The sequence below is a fragment of the Chinchilla lanigera genome, unplaced genomic scaffold (genome assembly GCF_000276665.1).
Source record: "Chinchilla lanigera isolate Chin_1 unplaced genomic scaffold, ChiLan1.0 scaffold00007, whole genome shotgun sequence".
In the NCBI taxonomy this organism is placed as follows: domain Eukaryota; kingdom Metazoa; phylum Chordata; class Mammalia; order Rodentia; family Chinchillidae; genus Chinchilla; species Chinchilla lanigera.
This window is the reverse complement of record NW_004955408.1, coordinates 14014731-14030132: the sequence shown is the minus strand read 5'-3', so window position 1 is coordinate 14030132 and position 15402 is coordinate 14014731. Positions and strand designations below refer to the sequence as shown.

The 15402-nt window shown below is 44.6% G+C and overlaps 1 protein-coding gene across 9 annotated transcripts in view; it reads left to right on the top strand.

The window, feature by feature from the left end:
* Positions 1-15402, top strand: part of Pwwp2a (PWWP domain containing 2A) — a 43168-nt gene that overhangs the window by 21017 nt on the left and 6749 nt on the right. For 4 of the 9 annotated variants that reach the window (XR_001232339.1, XR_001232338.1, XR_001232337.1 and 1 more), the window contains exons 4-5: positions 1470-2434; positions 13091-13210. Coding sequence is in view for 6 of the 9 variants with exons in the window: in XM_013508924.1 (XP_013364378.1) it covers positions 1470-2434; positions 13091-13210 (1085 nt within the window). In the remaining 3 variants the exon portion in view is untranslated. Of the gene's footprint in view, positions 1-1469; positions 4170-13090; positions 13211-15402 lie in introns of those variants that run through there. The other 5 variants (XM_013508906.1, XM_013508913.1, XM_005376254.2 and 2 more) reach the window with 2 other exon arrangements.

The window sequence follows — 15402 nt, the reverse complement described above, 5'->3', positions numbered from 1 at the left end:
CTCACTTTGTAGCCCAGGCTGGTCTCTAACTTGCGACGATCCTCTTGCCTCAGCCTCCTCAGTTCTGGGATTACAGGTGTACACCACCATGCTCCGGCTCCACCCTCATGAAAAATTCTTTTTATCGCTTTCTTTTGAAATAGGGTCTGGCTGTATAGTTCAGAATGGCTTAAATTCATTTTGTAGTCCAGGCTGGTCTTGGACTCAAAGTGATCCTCCTGCCTCACCCTCCAAATGCTGGGATTACAGGTGTATGCCACCATATCTAGCCTCAAATTTTTAAATTTAATGCATTAAGAAATATTTTCATAGCCAGGCGTGGTGGCACACACCTATAATCGTAGTATTTGGGAGGCTGAGGCAGGAGGATCACTGCAGGTTTGAGGCCAGCCTAGGCTAACATAGTCAGTTCAAGGCCAGTCTGAGCTACGTTGCAAGACCCTGTCTCAAAAAAACAAAAACAAAGTTTGAGACCCTGGGTACGGCGGCACATACTTATAATCCCAACGCTGTGGGATGCAGAGGCAGGATGAATACAAGTTTGAGCTCAGCCTGGGCAGTTTAATGACTTCATAAGACGCTGTCTCAAAATTGAAAAATAAAGATCAATCAGTCAATAAAAGGGTTGAGGAGGTGGCTCAGTGCAAAGGCTCCCAGTACCACTCCCCCCAAATGTTGATCAAATAAAATTCTAAAAATCTGAAAGCCACAGCTCTATACATGTCTGCTTTGGAAGTAATTTGAGTGAGGTTTTGGTATACTGTGATTTTTGTGGGGGTAGAGTGGGAGACTATAGAGTTAGGTAAGACTGACTAATGGAGGAACTTCCTTTGAATCTTCAGCACAGTTGAGCAGTGTGACTGACGGGATTTTCATGATCTAATAATGTGGGGTAGTTAAAGTGGGATTTGCACCGAAGCTTTTGGTGTAATACATAGTTGCAGCTACTGAAAATGTATTGAGTATCGTGTCATGTGGCATAAATGCTATGTTAAGCTGTCTGATAGGATCCCTTTTTTTTTTTTTTGTCTTTTTGAGACATGGTCTTGCTATGCAGTTCAGGCTGGCCTTGAGCTCACTTTGTAGCCCAGGCTCGCAATGATCCTCCTGCCTCAGCCTTCCGAGTGCTGGGATTACAGGCGTGCCCCATCACGCCCCGGCCTTCCCATTTGATTTAGGATTGCAAAGGTCTATTTTATTTTATGTAAAGTTAGCCATCCCGACATTGCATAAGACTGCCTCTTGTGGTAGTTCTGTTTTAGGTAAACTATAAAACCAAAAGAAATAGAGGTTGTAGGACCCAAAGAAGTGGGGAATTGCTGTTAGCAGATCTTTGTGTTTTTGTTCTGGCTTATTTTAACGGGAAATAGTTTTCAGGAAAGGCCATGTAAATAAGGTGAAGTGTTATTTACATTTAAGGCACTGAATTATAGATACGAACTTACTAGCTGTTTTCCTTTCTTTTCAAGGTTTGGGCCCCATGGCATTCCTGTGACGGTATTTCCCAAAAGGGAATATAAGGACAAACCGGAAGCCATGCAGCTCCAGAGTCACGCATTCCAGGACGGGACCGAAGTCAAGCGCGAAGTGAATGGTGCTGTTCCCAGCGCCCCCTGTCCTGTCCCGCCCCCCGAGCCCAGCTGCACGGAAAGCCTGTGGGCTTCCAAGCCGCCGCCTCTCTTCCATGCAGGGGCACCTTACCCTCCCCCTTTGTTTATCAGGGACACGTATAACCAGTCAATACCTCAGCCCCCTCCTCGGAAGATAAAGCGCCCCAAACGGAAAATGTACAGGGAAGAACCCACTTCGATAATGAATGCTATTAAGCTGCGACCCAGGCAAGTCCTGTGTGATAAATGTAAGAACAGTGTTGTTGCTGAGAAAAAGGAGATCAGAAAAGGTAGCAGTGCCAGTGACTCTTCTAAGTACGAAGACAAAAAGCGGAGAAACGACGGTGTGGCTACTGTGAACAAAAAACTGAAAACTGACCATAAAGTGGATGGGAGAAACCAAAACGACAGCCAGAGAAGGAGCGCCGTGGTGAAGGTTCCAAGTATCGCGCACAGTAGAGGCAGAGTAGTGAGGGTTTCTGCTCAGGCGAACACGTCAAAAGCGCAGTTAAGTACTAAAAAAGTGCTGCAGAGCAAGAACATGGATCACGCGAAAGCTCGGGAAGTATTGAAAATTGCCAAAGAAAAGGCACAGAAGAAGCAAAGTGAAACCTCTGCTTCCAAAAGCGCACATTCAAAGGTCCATTTCACACGGCGGTACCAGAATTCTAGCTCAGGTTCCCTCCCGCCCCGCGTCCGCTTAAAACCGCAGCGGTACAGGAACGAGGAGAACGACTCTTCCCTGAAGACGGGACTGGAGAAGGCGCGGAGCGGCAAGGTGGCGCCCAAGCCCCAGTCCCGCTGCACCTCCACCCGCTCAGCAGGTGAGGCCCCTCCCGAAAGTGCGAGCCCCTCAGAAGGCCCCGAAGAGGCCGGCAGTGAGGGTCAGGACTCGAGTGGAGTGCATGCGCCCGGTGGGCAGGATGAGCCGCAGACCCTGGGCACAGAGGGCGGCGAGAGCGCTGTGTCTGTTTACATGGCCCTAACGCGAAAGAAGTGCGACTCTCCCAGCGCTTCGGTGTGTAGCGCTGATAGCTCAGATGGTTTGAAATCCTCCAACTCCGAGTGTAGCTCTTCCGAAAGCCTGGACTTCCCTCCAGGCAGGGTGCGTGCGCCTTCCGCCTCCTCCACTTCCTCCTCTTCAAAGGAAGAGAAAAAGCTCAATAATTCCTTGAAAATGAAAATCTTTTCCAAAAACGTCTCTAAATGCGTCACACCAGATGGCAGGACCATATGTGTAGGGGACATTGTTTGGGCCAAGATCTATGGCTTCCCTTGGTGGCCAGCCCGCATCCTCACCATCACGGTGAGCCGGAGAGATAACGGGCTCTTAGTCCGACAGGAGGCCCGGATTTCCTGGTTCGGGTCTCCGACCACTTCTTTCCTTGCTCTTTCACAGCTCTCCCCCTTTTTAGAGAACTTCCAGTCCCGCTTTAATAAGAAGAGAAAGGGCCTGTATCGCAAGGCTGTCACCGAGGCCGCCAAGGCGGCCAAGCAGCTGACCCCCGAGGTGCGGGCTCTGTTGACACAGTTTGAAACCTGAGCGGGGACAGTGAGGTAGGCGAGAACCGTTGGAAGGCACCGCAGTTTTCTAGGCTATTTCGGAAGAATTTCCACAAAACAGCTCGGCCAGTTGGACAGCAAAATTGCACTCAGTTGGCTGGCTTTTTATACTTACTTACCTTATAGCCATTTTTAGACTGAAAAGCTTAAAACTGAACAGGCCAGGCAATCACTCAAATTTGCCTTAAGGAAGTGAGATTTTAGCAGTATTTTCCAATTTTGAAATCTGAAACCATCGCAAGGCACAGAAGCCATAGCCTCAAACTGAATTTTTGCAGGGACTGTTCATTGCCATTTGTACCTATTACTGTACACGCGTGTGCGCGCGCGCACACACACACACACACACAATACTGTCTGTCACTATGTGACACAGGTTGCATATTTGAGATTTTAGTAATGGATGATGAGCTGGGGGAAGAGAATATTTAATGGCTACTTGTTTTTTAAATTAATGAACACTTAGTCTTTCTGTGCGTATAATGGTATAAAAGTTTGATACCTGGGTGTTTGACAAACTGAGATATTTGCTGTTTATTCGGTTACAGACTGGGGAAATAGTCTAGTTTTTGGGCTTCCAACTGTTAGAACTATCAGGATAGGTTTGAACTGTTACTCTTTTGTCCAATGGGGTATAACTAACTTTCAAGCTTCTGGTTTGGGAGTTTAGATAGGTTTGATTTTGGATATGTAAATAGTTGTTACTAAATTTGGTCAGATTTCTCCTGACTGGCTGTTCCTAAATTCTTAGGATACGTCCTAGTAAATTACACTTTGTGAATTAATTGTCATATGTGTAATTGTTGCATTTTGGATGTACCTAATTTGATAATTTTTAAAAAATATTTCCATTTAAGGTATCTGTTTGCAGGTCAGAAAATGAGAAATGTAATTGTGTAATGCTCTGAAATGTAAAAAAAAAATAAGCTGTAAATAAAATCGACTAAATCCAAATTATTTGTGTGTGTTTCTCAAAAAGCTTTGAAACATTTCAAAATGGTAGAAAATTTGTGATAGCATTTAGAAAAGATGGAAGCCAAACTTATAGTTTACTGTTTGCCCTATCAGGGAATATATTATCTGAGAATACTTACAAGTCAGATAATATGGAGTGAACCAGTATATTCTTAAAGTGAGGTTTTATAGACTAGAGGTGTGATGTGCTTCTAGATTTCATACTCCCACCAGTTTCCCATAAATGAGTAGGATTCAATTTTCATTTTTAGCCTTAATAGTTCATCACATGCTTCTTTTTCTTTTATACATTTGGGTAATTTTAACCGGTCTCCTTTCTGTTTTGTTTTCTGCCTCAGGTATGACTGCTTTTGGGGCTGGTAACTTAGCTTGCTATTTTTCTATGTGGCCCATGTGGCCCTAAGACTTGGTTCCTTATTTACCACTTTTAGCTTTGTACTATTAGTGAAAAATATGTCTGACTTCCTGTTTATCCCAAGATTTTTAAAGTTGCCTAGAGCTTTTGTGTCTGACTTAAATTTGATATGGTTTGAGTCAGTTTGACACTTCTAGAAATTTAAAATTTTGAAGCGGATACGGATTTCTAAATCCATATCTGAAATTTAGAAATACTGGATTTCTAAATCCAATCTGAAATACATTAGTTACGATGGAATTAATAATGAAGATTATTAGACAAACATCCTTTTGGTTTGGACTTCTTTGATTACCATTTTTGGGAAAAGCAAGTAGAATTTCTTTTGGAGAACTGAGTCAATGCTTTTTGATCCTTATAAACACACAATTTTTAAAAAGATGTTTCAGTTGAGTAGAACATTTCTTTCCTGCAAACAGAAACAACTTTTAAATTTTATTATAATAGGTTGAAATAAGTTCACATTTGATGGAGGGGTTAGGAGGGAGGTAGCTTCAAAGATTTTCTGAATATCTGTTTTAACTTAATGAACTTGCTCATTCAAGTGGTTTTGAAAGTTTGAAATCTAAAGTTCAGAAAGACTTGAAAATCACCAAATTCTCAGGCTTTGTGTAATCTGGGTGAGATCTATGATACTGATTTTGAAAGTGGATGTTGCTTCATAGTCAGGTGCTTTGGCAGATTGCTTTTATGGCATAAACCGTATTTGGTATGTTTCGGAAGTCATGGGAAAAGGAAGAAAGAAAATGACAAAATCATGATTGTGGAATACAAAAATAACTTTCAGTTTTGTAGCCCACATTGAAAAGTGTGAAGCATGATCACAAGTTTATGTGGTCTAAAGTTGTCTGATGATACCTCCACTTGAACTTAGAGTCGGGCATGTTTCCCTGAAATTTCAATAGGAAGAATTCTATCTTAAAATTAGAATTAAAAATTCTAATCTTAAAGCATATTTTATACACTGATAAGTAGCTGTATATTAAAAAAGTATTTGAGCTGGGTGCACGGTTGTAATCCCAGCAGTTGGGACGCTGAGGCAGAAGGATCAAAATAGCCTGGACAACCTGGGGGTAGTGCTCATTGCGGAATCCTGGGTTCAGTCCCTCACGCCCCCTCCCCCCACATTTTAAATGGAAACTTAGCTGCATGAGTTTGTCCGGTGTCTACAGCAGGCGGAGATGGCCAGCTGGGGTAGCTAGCCGCTTTGCCGGTTCTCTGGGCTGGCAAGAGGCTCTCTGCGTAGACACAACCCTGCAGGCGTGACCCCCTGCAGCTCTGGTCTAAAGAGGGAGTAACAGAGGAGCAAGAGAGAAACCAAACGGAGTAAGAGCTGTGAAGACTAAGAATGTTATTTGTAGAAATAACCAGAAATTTAAAACATCAGTATTTTTTTCCATTTTAATTTTCTAGAACTTACAGAGCAGGGGGCCGCCTGCTCATTTGGAAGGGGCACCCATGAACTACTATTTACAGGTGTGGAACCAAAGACCTGGAAGACATGAGTGAGGTAGCTGGGGAGGCTGGGCCTCACTGGGCTGCAGTCTTTTTGCAAGAATTGGTGCTGTGTCCCTACCTGAGTGAGCGAGCGTGTTTTGTTTTTTGTTTCTTTGGACATGGTCTTGCCTTTGTATTCGAGCTGGCCTCGAACTCTAGATCATCCTGCCTCAGTCTCCTAAGGCAGAGATCACAGGTGTGTGCCACCATACCTGTCCTAAGTGGTCTTAATGGGGAAAATATAAATAGACTAATTGTAGATTACTTTTAGTAGAACAGATTTAGACGTGAAGACACTGTGCAAAGAATATATAGTACATACTTACATTTGTGGGGAGTTTCTAAATTGTAAACTACTGAGTTGGCAAATGTCTACAGAAGTTGACAGTTTTAAGTGAAGGATCTGGCCCTTGAAGCTGAGGCAGGAGGATCACCTTGAATTAGAGGCCAGCCTGGGCTAGATGGTGAGTTCCAGGTCAGTCTCAAAAAACAAAACAAAAGATTTAGGTGTCCTAACTGAAGAGTGTTGTCCAGTGAACGGGTACATTATGTGTCGCAGACAGGTGCTAATGAAAGATTGCCGTCCAGTGACCTCTCCAGGGAGGGCTCTGCAGAGAGAATGAAGACTGCCTGTTGGGGCTGGTGAACTGCGTGGACAGGTGCTCGCTGTGCTGAAGGGCATGCCTGATACGGGGGCTCGGCTCTGCCGGGGGAAGGGGGACGGCGAGGCCGCATTAGCTATCTGGTTGTGAGTTCCAACACCAGGGCTGCTTCGTGTTCTGTCTTTACAGCCTGTGTGCATGTACTATATTCCTTCATTCAGCTGCGTTTGTATAGCATTAAAGAAGGGTACCATTACGGACTAGCATTTTTCTTTTGTCTTTTTGAGACAGGGTCTCACTATGCAGTTCAGGCTGGCCTTGAGCTCACTTTGTAGCCCAGGCTGGTCTCAAACTTGCACCGATCCTCCTGCCTCAGCCTCCTGAGTGCTGGGATTATAGGCGTGCGCCACCGCATCTGGTGGTTTTTTTTTTTTTGAAACAAGGTCTTGCCACATAATTCTGACTGGTCTTCATCTCACTAGGTAGCCTGGGCTGGCCTCAAACTCGCAGTGATCTTCCTGACTTATATGTGGTGCCACTACCCCTGCTTTGTTTTGTTTTGAGACAGGATCTCGCTGTGTGTGTAGTACAGGCTGGCGTTGTACTCACTGTGTGTGTAGCACAGGCTGGCCTCAAATTCATGACCCTCCTGCTTTAGCCTCTTGAGTTTGGGTTTACTACTATGCCTGGCTTGTGTAATCTGATTTTTTTTGGTTTTTTTTTTGAGACAGGGTCTTGCTATGTAGTTCAGCCTGGCGTTGAACTCACTATGTAACCCACGCTGACCTCGAACTCACGGTGATTCCTCTTGCCTCAGCCTCTGGGATGCTGGGATTACAGGCAGGCGCCATCACACCTGGCTTTGTTTAATCTCCTTTTGATAACATTTTCTAAATTTGCAAGGCTGTTATATAGAAAATACTTGGAAATTAAGTCACAGTAGTGTTTTTCCCCAGCACTATGCTAGACTAAGCTATTGGCAGTGCCTGCCTTCCAGGATTCCTGTACAAGGAAATAATGTTGCCCACAATGCTAATGGAGCTCCATTTTTTGTTTATTTTTGTTTTTTTGAGATAGGGTATAGCTGTGTAGTTCAGGCTGGCCTTAAACTCTGACAGTCTTCCTGCCTCAGCCTCCAGTGCTGGGATGCCCAGCTGGTGGTGCTCCATTTTTTTTTTTTTCCATTTTTAAGAACTGTAACTACCCAGTAGTAACACTTTGAGATTATTATTATATTATTATTTTGTATTTTTTTTGTTTTTGTTCTTTTTCCAGTACCGGGAATCGAACTCACGACTTCACCCTTGCCAGGCAGGCGCTGTGCCACTGAGCTAAATCCCCAGCCCCACTTTGAGATTATTTAAATATAATTGTATTTACCAAGGGTAGGTTTTAGTTAAAACTATCCCCTTCCAATAATAAAAACAATTGTTTTTGCCATTTATGAATATAGAAACCATTTTAATTATTTTAAATGGTTTAATTAAGTTACCAGCTAAAACTCAAGTTATGTACATTCCATCATAGTTTTGGTCATAGTTCTGTAATAATGTGCTGTGTACTTGAAACCCCCACTTTTTTTGTGCTGGGGACTCACCCCAGGGCTTTGCACTGAGCTACATCCCCAGCCCTTTTAAATTTATTTTGAGACAGGGTCTTGCTAAATTGCCTAGATCTGGCTTGACCTGGAGCCCCTCCTGCGTCCTGCTCCCAGGGTGCTGGGCTGACAGGGCTGCCCACTGCACCAGGCCTTGACTCTGGTTCTCACGCCCTTAATCTCTGAAAAGTTCCATTGATGAACTTAAGTTTTTCCCATAAATTACCATCATTCCAGGGGAGGCGTAAGGGAAAAAGAGATGCACTGTCAAGTACTACATTTCTGCATCGTATTTTCATTTTTCAGGCGAGAAACCTAGAATAGCACATAGCACATGTTGCCTGACTTCAGAACCGTCCCCCTTTGAACATATCTTTTTTGTCAGTTTTATAAAGGTTTGATGTTAAGTACAGACCAGTCTTAAAACTTGGTTTAAATGTGAATTAAGTATTTTTGTTCAAAAACCTGATTATTTTGTAAGATCTTATTTTTTTTTAAGGTTGCAATTATAGTCATCTGTGTAAAATTTTCCCTTCATCATAAAAATGCAAGAATGACAGTTTCCTCCTCATATTCCTCAGAAGTCTGAGTCTTAACCAGAAACCATGAGTAAAACTCAGTTTTTTCTACCCTGGTGTCAGTATGTAGAAGGAAAGCCAAATTTTTCATCGCTGACATTGTAGGCTTTTGTGGTTACGCTTTTTTTCCTTTCCTTGAAAATGGAAAAAAAATGCACAGCAAGTTTTAGTAAGGGCTTTTTGCTTTAAACTGAGATAATTTTGTAACCTTCCATGTCCTTTCCTTAGTTCTGTTGAGCACGGAGATTCACTTAAAACCTACTGAAAGCTCTCCTGGTAGCCCAGGCCTGCAACCCCAGGACCCTAGGTGTCTGAGGCATGAGGACTGCAACTTTAAACCCAGCCTGGGAAATTTATGGATAATTAGCAAGGCCCTGTCTTAAAGGGCTGCCAGTGTAACTCAGTGTGAAGGCCTTTGGTTTAATCCTTACTATTAGGAAAGAAAAACAAAGGTATTAAAAATCCTATAAGAATTACAGTGTCTCCCTCAGGTAAAATACAATAGAAGTTTCTGGTTGTCTGGGCTGCCTGCATTGTCTTCGTAGAAATGTGAGAACATCACCCAGTTGAGTACGAAAAGGTCAATGTGGATACCTAAAGCAGGGCATTCAGGGAAGCTGAGGCAGGAGGTTTACAAATGTGAGCCCAGCATGGGCCGCTCAGTGACTTAGGGGATCTTGTCTCCCCACCGCAGCCACCAGAGCGTCCTGGGTGTAGCTCAGAGTGAAGGCCCTGGGCTGGTTCCCAGGCCCGGGGAGGGGCTTGCGGGAGGGCGGCTTGTCAGTGTTGCAGGGAGTGCAGGCGTTGACAAATCTGTGTCCTCAGTCCTTGCCAGCCAGCTCCCACTGAGGGAAGACTCATTCTCTCACGGAGGCTCGAGGTTGGAAGTACAGCTCCCGAGCGAGCCGTCCTCGAGCCAGTGATCTTAGGTTGCCTCGGTGTCACCGCCTGTGAAGTGGAAGAAGTGGAGGGCCACAGTCCCTCCTTGAAGGTCCCTGGTGTGCTCGGCACAGACTTGAGTACCTGCTTGGGATCACTGCTGCCCATGTGTGTATAGCAGAGGAGTCTCACTCACATAGATGAGAGGAATTATTTAGGTTGCAGTGTTAGGGCATGATTATTATAGAAACCACACCAATTCTTCACAACTCCCTAGAAGGGCAGTGAATTCAGTGGTTTTGACTGGCTCTTGTGAAGGGGAACGGGTTGGATGGCGTGGAGATGATGGTGAAGGGAGACTGAATAACTCATAACCTCACACTGAAATCACATGAACATTTCACCTGGGCCTGGCGGTGCACGCCTGTAACCCAGCATTCCGGGAGGCTGAGGCAGAAGGACCCAAGTTTGAGACCACCAGCCGTTACACGGCTTTACTACTTAGTGCGATCCTGTCTCAGAATAAAAAGAGCTCTGGGGATGTAGCTCAGTATGAAGGACCTGGGTTCAGTCCCCAGGACCACAAAAACCAAACCGAACAAACAAAACAAACCAGAACAGCAGAAACCTGTTTGAGCTCTTGAGCACGCATGTACGTGGTGCTCTGCAGAGCTCTCGTGTACTCGGAAGTGCAGGGCCTGGCGCGGGGGAAGGTGCCATCTGCTTGTGAGGAGGGTGGAGGGCACCTTGGGGACCAGGGAGGACCGAGCTGGTGCCTGGTGCATATGGCTCCCTTGGGAGAGGGGCACTGGAACAGCAGAGCCGCTCTGTGAGCTTTCAAGTGAAACGGCCATCCCCCCTACTGTGTTCCCCTGGGACTCTGCTTTTCTTATTTAATGTTTTGGCCAGTCATAAAAAGTAGTGATTTGAATGTTATTTTATTGCCCCTGTCGTGTTTGAGTGGGCGGTTTCTGCTTCATATTAGGGAAGCGCCTGACATCTCAAGGCCCTGCTCTGTGTGTGTTCAGCCCATTTTTCAGAGGGTAGTCATTTTTACTGATGGCTCATTTTGAGATGCCATTGACGATAAACTTAGGATTCCTGCGATAGTTCTAGCAAGGAATCTGGCTGGAAAAGGCGCCTCTTGGTGTGAGTCCTGATGTGCCGGGAAGAACTGTGTGCACTTTGCCTAAAAGAGGGACATACCTGGTAGAGCAGTAGCACTAAGGTTAGAAAGGAGAATATATGCTGCAGCCGAGGTACTGTTTGTACATTTCTTCCTGGTAAACGTTCTGTAGTAGATTGTTAAGGCCGGTGATATTATTTGGTGACGTACTAGGTACAGATGTATGATCTTAGTTTTTTATTTTATTTTTTTGGTTTTTCTCTGGTACCAGGAACCGAACTCACGACCTTGCGCTTGCCAGGCAGGCGCTTTTGCTGCTGAGCTAAATCCCCAGCCCCTGATCTTAGTTTTTAATTCTAGGTTTTGCACTAAGCATGTGACTGCTCCTGTTTCCTTTCATTCCTCTGCAAGGGAGACTTACCGAACTCACAACCTTGCGCTTGTGTTTTAGACCTCTGCTGCCTCCCCGGAATAGTGCTGCTGTTGTGCTTAAGCTTTCTCTTTTGTCTTTTTGAGACAAGGTCTTGCTATGCAGTTCAAGCTGGCCTTGAGCTTACTTTGTAGCCCAGGCGGATCTCGGTGTTGGGGTTCCAGGGGTGTGCCACCATGCCTGGTGTAAGCTTTCTCTTAAAGAACAAAATAAATGACTCCAGTGAAACTGCCGCCTTTTCATGGGTGTCCCTCGTTTCCTGAGTCGTGCCAGGGCGCCCTGCTCTTCCTAGTGGATCTCCAATGGGGTGGGAAATGCCTAGAGAGAACTTGCAGATCCTGGAAGCCTTGAGGGGAAGCTTGTCTCAGACGTTAGCGGTTAGTGGGCCTTTTTCATGGCATCGTGTGGGGGAGCGTTTAGGAAGAGGTGAGATCCTTCTTTTTTTTTTTTTTTTTTTGCATTGTCTTCATTCTTGCTTCAGAGCAAAAAGCAGAGTCTTCAGAATGTAGTTGAAACAACAGTTTTACTTAGAGGAGAGTTCTCTGAAAGACAAATTTATTCTACCTTCAGATTCCTTTGTTCTTGTGTGATTGCAGTGAGTTCTAGTTAAGAGTATGTTTATGTTTTCTTCATAAATAACTACAGTATTAGGCTTCATTTAAAAATTGGTTTGCTCTTGATTGGAATTCAGAAATAATTATGCTTGTATTATCAGTCAGGCAAGATTTCAGTGTCTCTTGGGGTTTTTTTTTTTTTTTTTTCCTGGTACCAGGAATCGAACTCACAACCTTGCGCTTGCCGGGCAGGCGCTGTGCTGCTGAGCTAAATCCCCGGCCAAGATGTCAGTGTCATAAAAGCCTTTTTAAGTTTTTATTGTATGCTATTTCTTTTTTTTTTTTTGTCTTTTTGAGACAGGGTCTCTCTATGCAGTTCAGGCTGGCCTTGAACTTGGAACGATCCGCCTGCCTCAGCTTCCCAAATGCTGGGATTACAGGCGGGCGCCACCACGCCTGGCTGTGTGCAGTTCCTTCTGATTTAGAATTTTAAAGTACTATACAGTTATACGGACTGAAAATTATCTAAATTAGTGATCCTACCATTGAGTACACTGAGGTGACAGGTGAAGTCATACTTAAACTAGGGAAGGAAGCAAATAATATGGCTTAAATAGGGCTTCAGATAGCAATCCTTCAATTAAATTACGCTTCGTATTTTACATCTTTGTTCGGAAACCCTAAGTGAGAACGCTTCTCTTGTCATGACTGTTACGTCAGCCACCAGCGTCCGCACACAGTGAGAAGGGTAGGTCCTCGTGCGTGCGCAGGCTCATCCAGATGAAGGGAGACAGGCACTGGGCGGACCGATGGAATGTGGGTGGGCCCCACAGCCCGGTGCTCCAGGTTATGAAGGTCCGGCAGCTCCGCCTCCAGGCTGCTGCTAGATAGCCAACATTTTTTTGTATTGGCCGGAAGCACTGAATGTGAGTTAGTATTTACCTTTCTGCTTGTAAGTTTGTCGGAGGGCAGCATCTTGGTGAGCACTGGCATTTTGTAGCTGATCTGAGCCGGGCCACAGAGCGCCCTCTCCTGGCCACAGCTGGTACTCACATGGCTCTCGGTCTCCCTGGTACTTAGTTCTCCTTAGTACTTACTGCTGAAGCTTCTTGTTCTGTGGAGCTCTCAAGTTACTTAGAATAAAGTCATGGAGAGTCTCCTCAAGTTTGGTCTTACTTTCAAATTACTTTCTTTTTGGTAAAGTGGATTAAAAAGAACTCAAATGACTGCTCTGTTTTTGTTAACTTGGTTTTTTCTACCATAGGTCTCAACAAATGGCAGCTATTACATCAGACAGTGACGAGTCCTGCTGCTCCCTTGCAGTGTCTGACAGACCACTGTGGATTCAGACTGGGAGCATTGAAGTTAACAGTGAGCCGGGCAGGTCTGTCTGCTTTAAGCCCTGCCACGAAGTGAAGAGGGCGTCCTTTACCGCTCAGTCGTCGCTGAAGTAGATGAGGCTAGACCCCAAGGAGTGCCTTCCTTGCTTTTCTTTAGTTGTCCTTGGCCTTGGTGGCGGGATGTACATCATGTAGGTGATCGTTCTTACAAGTGCAAACAGCTTTCAGTGGGTACTGCCTGCTGTGCTGCAAAAGCAGAGCGTCTTCTGCGTTTCCAGGAATTCAGAGCGGTTGTCCTAGGGTGGTGGAAGTTGGGCATTGCATTGCAGAGTCGTCAACAGTAGCAGCCAGTCTCCGTGAGGTCAGACACTAGATTTCTGTATCTGGTCACTGTTACATCCATTCACTTGTTAGTCATTACTTTTTACGTGTGTATGAGAATACAGTGGTCCCTCAGCTCAGGGGCTTTATTCTTTCCATGGTTCTGGTTGCAGACTGAGTTGGACAAGCACCGAATCAAATTGAACGGTTAGGTGCAGTGTTGACCGTATGGGGAAATTTGATTCGGTTCTGTCCAGTTTGGTTCGTGACCTGGATTGGGAGAGAATTGAGTTTGTGAACCGAGCCGTCACTATATCTGTGAATGCATATGTATTTCATATATTCTTACTGAATTAACCTCAAAGCATTGCCATTAACATAAGGCTCCAGAGGGTGGTAAAAAATAATACTGAAATATAGTTGTAATTTATTTATTTAAGCACTTTTTTTTTTTAATTGACTCCTTCGATAATCCCTAGCAGGCTTACTTTTTTTTTTTTTTGGTACGGGGAATTGAATTTAGCAGCTTACTTTGGACTCCGACAGGGGCTGGAAAAGGCTCAAGGATTCTGTTGTCACACCCCTTTTGCACTAACAATCTGTATTGCTTCCTTAATAAAAGATGAAAGTGTTTAACCTTTCTTCTGTGATAGGTGAAGGGCTGATACAACCTTGTGTTTGTGTGCAGAGGAGCCGAATCATTGCACATAAGCTGTACTTTGCAGGCTGGGACAGGATGGCCGATTTTGGATCAGAGGTTGGGGCTGGATTTACCTGTATAGGGGTGGTAGCTTCTGTAAGGTGATCGCAAGGGAATGCTGTTTTTAGTTTTCTGTGCATCTCATAGGACTACGTGGCTTTCCTGCTCTGGTCTTCAACTGAATTTGAATAGGCCTCATTAAAGTTTAGAGCTTTAAATAGAAGGAAATGAAATTCATTTAATGGTATTGTTCTTTTTTTCTCCCTCAGTTTATAAAACGGAAATAATTTGCTTCCAAAGTTCTGTGTGCGTCTACATTGATTAGTGCTGCAGTCCTCTTAGTCTTAGTTCAGTATCTTGCTTTTAGAAAGTAAAAATGTCTCTCAATATTCAGTATAAAAGTGTGAATCATCCCTTTTCTCCGTTCACCTTTCACAGTGCTATGTGCAGCCTTTATGGCTAGAAGCCATTGTTCACTGAAAAGAAGTGTGTGAGAATGTCCTGGGGACTTATTTCATAGGCCTTGATCCAGGAAGCGAACATAATGTGGCAGTGCTGGAAGTTAGCATGAAATTGAGAGTTCTGTCAAGTCCTGGGGAAGATCTACTTTGGAATGTTTGAAAGTTAGATATTGGGAACAATGGGGTGGTTTTTTTTCCTCTTCTGTGTCCTGTTGTTTTGTGTGTTAATAGCCCACTGTGATATCATATCTTTGGTTTACAAATGGGTTTAATCAAAACCCCATGGAATTTAAACTTGTGTTTGTACTGGGTCCCAAACTGAGAGGTATAACCAAGGGTTGGTGGTACAGGTGCTGCAGTTGTGCTGCTTGGCAGTATGTGCTTAGAGTCCTGCTTTTTTTTTTTTTGGTTTTTCTCCGGTACCAGGAACCGAACTCATGACCTTGCGCTTGCCAGGCAGGCGCTTTTGCCACTGAGCTAAATCCCCAGCCCCTTGCTTTTTGTTGAAAGTACAGCGAAGAGTATTCTGATGATCAGGTTTGCTGGTAAACAAGGGACACCGCGGTCAATCTGACCAGTACGTAAGTTGTGTTCTAGTCAAAGTGGTGTTCTTGCTGGCTTCTGATGTGCAGGGTCTACACATCAGTGCCCCAAGGGATCCAAGCTCTGCTGCCCCCCACCCCCCCCACCCCCGCTTTTTTTGCTCCTAGGCATATGTAGACTTTGGCGGGTATCAGATTTTTACATAGCTGCT